Below are 7942 nucleotides of genomic sequence, written 5' to 3' on the forward strand. Positions count from 1 at the left end.
AGGTCCAAGGTTCAAATCCCACCAACAGCCAATGGTTTTAGCTATATCATAACGACTATTTTGCCACAACCATCTATGCCAAGTATTAAGTTAAGTGTAAAATGAAAACACTTACAGATTGAAAGCAATTAACATACAAAAATACTTGTTAACGTAATTAGTAAAATATATTCACTAAAACTAATTGACTTTAATAGGATATTAAAACGAAAGATATTGCGAACGAATGGTGGAGAAGGTACGATAGACACAAGTGAGGTTGGGTTGAGGTCTTGTCAAAGCCAAGCTAGTCACCGCAAGATGTGTAATGACTAAAAGTTGAAGCTAGTTACCAGCCATGACTTGTGTTACTGTTATTCTCGCTGTTTGGTTTGTTCTAACTGTTTCAGTTCTGCTTCTTATTACTTTAGTTTGGTCGTTTCGCAGCCCAGCCATCTTGGAGTTGCATAAATTATTGTAACGGAAAGGCAATTTGCAAATGTAAGTAATGTAAAGTAAGTTGGCTAGATGATTTCAATTTAGTTATGCTTTAATTATAACAAAGAATTTATCTACTAGCACATAGTAACACTTTATGAGAAAATTTGTATTTAATTTTATTGAAAAAGGTGCTAACTCAGAGCCTAAGAAACGAGTATGCGTATATATTTTTTATTGGAACGTTGACAACGTATTGCACTTGCCCTCCCCACACTTATGCTTGTGATAGGTTAATAGACCATATACAGTAAATTGATGCGTAAACACATTCATTACCTGGACGAACTGTACTATTAAATAAAAGAGTCACCAGAATTGACTTATCGCTGAATTAAATTGGGATTCTGTCGCGTAGCGTCTCAGCTACCCCAAAAATGTAGTACAGTAGTCTTTCAAATAAAATTGTAAAAACAATTTTTTAATAATCCGTGGTGTCCACAAAAAATAAAACACAGGCAATGCATTAAATCAATCTTTTATTTTAAGTTTTTAATACTAAGAGAAAAATATTACACGTTAATTTAAATTCTTGAAAGGAATGATCTAAAGTGAGACCAAAACAATTTATTACCCACTGTCACTTCTAAACAGTTGGCTTTGATGAACCCACGAGAGATTCCTTCCTTGATGAGTTTATTTCTCGCATTCAGCATTTCTTGGACACCTGATCTATCTGGAAAACATATACTTACTTTGAGAAATAGAGTTACCTTTGTTTTGTAAAAAGGTCACAAGATGCTTTGAAAACATAACTGCATGGCCCTACCTGTATTGTTTTATGTGTCTATTCAGTTTAAAACTGAAACATTTGCATGGTCAAAAAAAACTTTAGTCTATAGGCCTAAGTATAAAGCCAATAAACAAAACAAGGTAAAATTAGTAGTTATGTAAAAGATCAAATAAAATACACTACACTTTGATAATGGATGAGCAGTTTTTAGAAAAAAGTGTAGAATGTATTCATCATTAATACTGTATTATTAATGAAGTGTTTAGTCCTACCTGGAAGGGGTTCCAACATGGCAATAAATAAACTCCTGTCCTCGAGACTATGGAACTTTTTCGGTACTGCGGGACTCTTGTTCCATCCACGGCCCTCATATATCTTACCGTCTCCACCAATTAGAAAACTGAAACAGGTTAAATAAGTTGTCGTTATACTGATGGAGAAGCGTATTTTCAACATATACTAAAGATAAACTTTCATACTCTAGAGCAAAAATAAGTTGGTTTCGAAGATAGTAGTTGCAATATTTTTTACTATAATATTCGCCCTCTCATTTCCCCTAGGAAAATACTATTGATCTATTAAAATAATATCGCATCGTCATCAAAAGACATTTTATTTGTTATGGTTTAGGGTAGATCTATGTTATAGAATGAAATTCACCTATTATTAACAACAAATTTTAAATATTGTTTAAATAAATCATTTTTATTTACTTGATATGTTGTTACCAGAGGCTGAAGATGGGTTCTGATGAAAACTTGTAATATACCTCCACATTGTTTTTAGTAAATTGTGATTAATTTATTTAAGTGATGAGTAGCGAAAAAACTAAGAATAACATATAGGAAATTGTTGTTCTTTGTTTTTGTTGGTTTACAATGAAAAATAATGCTCATCACACAGAAGTCTATTTTTGACTGGTTTTCATGTACTTAAGCTAATTGAAAAAGTCAATTTTTGGCTCTAGCAATTATAACGCTAGGTAATGTAAAAGAATACAAAGATTTTTTTCCTACAGTCACCCGACAAAGTTGGCTTCCTTGTACTGTTTATAGTACAGAAAGCTGCTAATTGCTGCATATTTATACTTTGCCGTACGGTTTATACTTTGCCGCACATCAGGATTCCAACGAATCAACACAAAACAGCGTGGTTCCATTATGCACGTAATCCGTGTACGCTTGGAAATAGGTTGGCACCACTTAAAGATAATTATACTATGAGCAGCTGATTGACTATTATAACTACGATTTAACCTGTCATTTCGTGTTTATAGTTTCGGTATTTCTGAACTTTCTGGACTTTTCTTTTAAACGTTTTTAAAACCTTCCTACGATCTTAATAAACAAGAAAATACCTTTTAAGTTTTATTTTTTTAGGCGCGGAAACCACTTCAAATTACAAAAACATACGGAACTATATTATCAAAACGCGGAGCACATTTCTTGCCGAGGAAAAATCGCGGAGTGATATGGACCGCGGGTACTACTTTCTCTAGGGCACCATTTGTGTTGCCAGCTGAACCTAAAAACGTGTTGCATAGTGTTTGAAAGACTAATTATTGATATGCTTTATAGTGACTGTAGGAAAAATATAATGTGTAACACGAGTGAAAAAGGCCTTTGCTGCACTCGAGATCATTCCACACTCGCCTGCGGCTCGTGCGTAAACATTGCTCTCGTGTGCAGCAAAGTGCCACTTTCACCACTAGTTACACAAATAACTATTTCAATGCTGTATACATTTTGTTATACAATAGTTTACTACGATTTTATTATTATATTGTCTGGGTATCCAAGTGGTTATGAGGCTTGCTTTTTAATATGGTTACTGGTTTATTCCAGGCAATGTCGATTGTAGATCCAGACGGCATATGGCAATAGGATATAAATTAATAGAGTTGTCTAACAAAAATATAAATGACATGAGTAGGAATTTATTTTGAAAAAGACATGTAAAATGCTCATGACGTTACAACACAAAAACATAAACTGCAATCAGTGTGTTATAATGAGTGTTGAACTCATCATTTATTGCTAAGTGACCATCATGTATCCACCTATAATCAATAGGCTTTGAAATGATTGGTTATTATCGTCATTGTACTAAGAATAAGAATACCTTCTAATAAGAATTAAATAATAATACCTGGTCCATCTCGTCTTTTTACTTAGTTGCCACTTTAAAAAAGTTGTAGCAATAACAGACCATTAGTTTTAGAATAATTATTTCATCATAGTTTTGTAAACTGTCTTATGTTTTTCACAAAAGTTAACCTAAAGAAAAGAAATTATTAAAACGACATATACTGTTGTTGAATTGAAATTGAAAAATATACAACTATCAAACAGTTGAGGATGAGTTATTTCTTATATAAGTGTTAGTTAATCATGCACTTATTACAAAACTAAACTCTACAGCTGGTTATCCATTTTGATGGTCATGTGAGCAATAAAGCTCTACCTGTATCTTATGTCGCCGAAATATCTGCTGTCAAAGTCCTGCATCGCTCGCATTTTCTCTTTGTTGCTGTCTGTGGTGTTGCAGTCAAAGTTGTGTACATTCCTTCTCAACCTCTCCACGTATGACTTGGTGTGGCCAAACAGTAACACTGAAGCGGCTAACATCATTCTTCCATCCGGAGGACCCACAGCGTTCCAATCCGCCCTGGAGATTATATCCAGTGTTTCCCCTGGTTCAGGTACTACTGCAGCTGAAGGGTGGATATGATTGAATTTTAGGGTAGAATAAGTTATAATTTTATTTAATGTGTGGAGGACAGTAATGGGAGTTGCGGTAAAATTGATTTTGTTTCTTTGCTGAGTGCTGGTAATTAAAAAGAGAGAGTAGCTCCTATTTAACTTTTAAATAGAAGTAAGCAAATAAAGAATAAACGAATTGAGCAACATAAGGAGAATATAAGTACTTGAGTGATGGAATTGTCGATGAAACGTGTAAAATGATGGTTGTTACGTGTATATAAAAAGACAATAAAAAAACATGTAAATAACAAAGAAAGTAGGAGTCATTTCAATAAAAAACAATGCTAGTGGCATTTAAATTAAAGGTAGAAATTGCTTCCTTTTAAAACTAGTTATATTTGTTTACAAAACAGTAATATGGCACGTAGACGAACAATGCAAGAAAGTGTCGATGATTTCAAAAGTAACCTAACGTTAAATGTATAAAAAATATTTTATGTTGATTTGTGAATAAAAATATCGACTGATCATTCCAAGTAAAGTACAGTGGAACCTTGATAAGAAGACCCTCGATAACAAGTCGCCCTTGATAACAAGTGTCATTTTGAAATCCTCTTAACATTATTTTACCCCTAATCACATGTTATTACAAACTCGATAAGAAGTCAACCTTGATGATAAGTCTTATTTTACAATCCCCAAGAGAGTCTTGTTATCAAGGTTCTACTGTACATGATATTACATATGTAAGTGTACTATTGCCTCATTAGTAATAATTTCACAGCAACATGTATGTATTTGTAAATATTAATATGTATTATTTACTTAATATTGAAAAGATTTTCAATTCTTTCATGACAATATTACATTATTTAAATAACTTAGAGTATCGTTATGAATACCCATTACAAATTCACGCCATAGAAAATACACCAAACATTTATTCATAGGGTTTGAAGAGTAACCAGGAAATTTTAAGAATTTTACTTAAGTTCTAATTTGTAACTAATATTTTGATCACCGTGACAATATTAAATAGTATGGCATTTTGCAAGTTTGTTGTGTGTTTGTTTTCTAAAAATTAGCTAAGCGTGATTCAATCTATTTATATTAAAACAAATTTTTCACTTACTTGGCTCCTCCATTGTTTAAGTTCACGGTGATTACTAATAAAGACGTCAATATACTGATTACAGTATTGCTGCAGTTAAGATAATCTTCCAACCATAACCCTTGGAGATAAATTATTACTCAAGACCCTATCGAGGTCGATTTCATTTTACACTACGATACTATACATTGTTCTTTTGTCTTATCTTATATTGTGTATTTTCTTCAATTATACGAATCTAACAATGGATAACACAACTAAAGGTAATTGTTTCCAAATACTGTTTAAAACCCCAAGTCAATAATATATTAGGTGGATATGACAAAAGAGTTATATATACAAACAAACTGTTTAAAATAAAGCCAAAATTAAAAAAAAAATGCGTGTTTGTATTTAAGTTGTATTTTACAAAGGCTAAATACATACAGATCAATAAAGATGGGATGTCAAGCTTTTCAAACGATGAAGGTATGGAAGAAGTATAGGTTGTTAATCAATAAAATACAGTATTTTGGGAATTTTTTAAGTATTTGAACTCCTTTAACTCCTTTATCTAAAAGGATGGTGATATAATTTTGCATACTAACCAACTTGTTATAATGTTTAAACCAATTCCAAACTTCAGTCAAACACATTAAGTTGATAAGCTATGCACTAATGTAAATAGTTTACTAAAATTCTATTAAAATCGCGAACATTCTCCAATAAACGTAATCCTTGCTATACAAATTAATAAAGTCAATTTACAAGAATAAAACGTTTACTGCTAAACATTGGATGAGGAATATTTACAGTAATTAAAAACATTTTTATCCACGAAATTAAAATTAGAATTCCTTAAAAACTTGAAATTGTATTTATGAAATCGGAGTGGTAAATAATGTAAGATTATTTGTATAGTGTGGACATATTAAAAAAGCTCATAAAAGCATAGGAAATAACATAGATTGTATCAGATTCCATTTACTTTCCTCCACATTGAAGTTGGTTTATGGGCTGACTTTTACGATCGACCAACTAGAACGTTGAGCCAAAAAGTTGGGCTGTTTAGGCAGATTGATCTTGCTGCCTTTTTATCCCTGGATCTAGCGACGATTGAGAAACAAAATAAATCTCGAAACAGTAAAAATGAAGTCAATGGGATTGGTGATGTGATGAAATGTACGGTAGTATATTTGTCTATAATATTATCTTCCTTTGTTTAAATGTAGCTGTCGTCATACTGCAGCAAAACAGCTGTTTTTATTACACGTCTTGTGAGTCTGAAGTAGCTTCTTTACTCCCTAGGGAGTAAAAAGCATTTTAGTCCCTAGGGAGTAAGGCCAGCTGTTAACGCATTTGTACACTTCGGTTGTAGAAAATATTCAAGTATTGAATTTTTTACCATTAGTTCACTTGTGGTGCAATAAATACTTGTTTTGGTTATGGTCAATTATTCTTAGTTTACGTCATGAAATCTTATAATTTCATTAGACATCACATTTTACATTCCTTTTTTTCAATAGCTTTATACAAATATGATCATCTTTAAACAAAAAAACAGTTAATCAAGTAATACTGGATCTAGGTATCAAGGGGGTTTTAATATTGGTTTCTGTCCAAAGAAATATCTGGTCATAGTCAGTAGCGAAACCACTCTAAGCATCTCATTCTACACGCATATTCTACTCATTCTTCACTTAAACTACTTTGCATCGTACCTTAAATATTGACCCTAAGCAAAAATATTTCTTTTCCACATGCTGTAAGTCTAACCTCCAAAAAATACGTATACAGTATTGTAAGATAAATTGAATCAAACATTAAAACAAAAGGATATTAACTATGCTGTAGAAGGAAATAAAGATATTGTTTATAAAAATCTCTTAACGCAGAAACTATGTTTCTATACAGTCATCGGTGAACAGTGGAAAAACAAGCTTATAAAGAGAACAAAACTACAGCAATCAAACTATATAACCCTCTGACAGGTAAACAGGGCCAGAACTGAACGAGCTGTGTTCATTTGCTCCACTTTAGTTTTCCGGGTGAATAAATTTGTTGGTTTGGGGTGCACGTGAATAGATCAACCATTTTACAAAGCTTATACAGACCTTTGAGAGATCCGATGAGTTATTTCAGCAACCCAATCTGAATAAGGATGATGTTTGCTTTGTACCGAATGCTTTATGTGATTTTCCTAATGGTGTTCACTGGGTTAATAAACTGAGTTTGCGTGAATCAATTATCATTTTACTGACTGATACAGGGTAACAGAGTTAAAGTCGTGCGTTGGAGCTTTTCTATTACCGTCAAGAAGTAAACTGCTACATTTTTGAAAGCAGTTAACTCCATTTATAGCATCATAATTATTACATCTATGAGATTATTTCAGTAGTAAAAAAATATCATGTTTATAAATTATTAAAATTCATTGCTGTAGCCCCGGAACTGTAATATATAAAATATCTGGTTTTACAATACCTTTATAAATTTATAAATATTTTTATAAATTAATTATCAATGTGAAAGTAATATAAATCGCCAACAATATGTAATGTGTTTCTTGCCTAGTGATTAACGCTTTTGATTGGAAAACGAGGGAGACAAGTTCAATCCCTGTCATATAAAAAAGATACACATTTGAAAGTTTTTCCAAAAAAAACGTTATAATTTTTGAATTTCAACACTAGTGGCATTTTGTAAATGATAATTAAAATATTTCTTTGGAATTATAATTATTACGTGACTGCTTTTAAATCGTATATCTAATTTGGTAATCGTCATATGTTTGATGAAGCAGAAACAAAGACTATTTAATAGTTCTGCTATAGATTTAAATTAAAGCTATATAAAGGATTTTTTTAGGTTGTCAGATTTTTTACCTTGCATTATCTCTTTCACATAGCCACTGAGGCCTGCATGAGTAACCTTCTAGCA

At 32.0% G+C, this 7942-nt stretch overlaps 1 protein-coding gene across 1 annotated transcript; it reads right to left on the reverse strand.

The window, feature by feature from the left end:
* Window positions 1–996: 996 nt before the first annotated feature.
* LOC128985291 (peptidoglycan recognition protein 1-like) lies at window positions 997–5057 on the reverse strand. The gene is made up of 4 exons (XM_054404682.1): window positions 5045–5057; window positions 3674–3923; window positions 1483–1610; window positions 997–1153 (listed from the first exon to the last, which is right to left on the reverse strand). Exons 1-4 carry the CDS (start codon window positions 5055–5057, stop codon window positions 1002–1004), a joined length of 543 nt encoding a protein of 180 aa, XP_054260657.1. The 3' UTR covers window positions 997–1001.
* Window positions 5058–7942: the final 2885 nt, after the last annotated feature.

This window comes from Macrosteles quadrilineatus, unplaced genomic scaffold, assembly GCF_028750875.1.
Source record: "Macrosteles quadrilineatus isolate MER2022 unplaced genomic scaffold, UCM_ALF_1.0 Scaffold_2__2_contigs__length_208266976, whole genome shotgun sequence".
NCBI lineage: Eukaryota > Metazoa > Arthropoda > Insecta > Hemiptera > Cicadellidae > Macrosteles > Macrosteles quadrilineatus.

Coding starts and splice junctions, on each gene's coding strand:
- LOC128985291 (XM_054404682.1), bottom strand. Junction 1,611..3,673: donor TTCGGCGACATAAGATACAG/GTAGAGCTTTAT, acceptor AACCTGTTTCAG/TTTTCTAATTGGTGGAGACG. Junction 1,154..1,482: donor CATGTTGGAACCCCTTCCAG/GTAGGACTAAAC, acceptor TATGTTTTCCAG/ATAGATCAGGTGTCCAAGAA.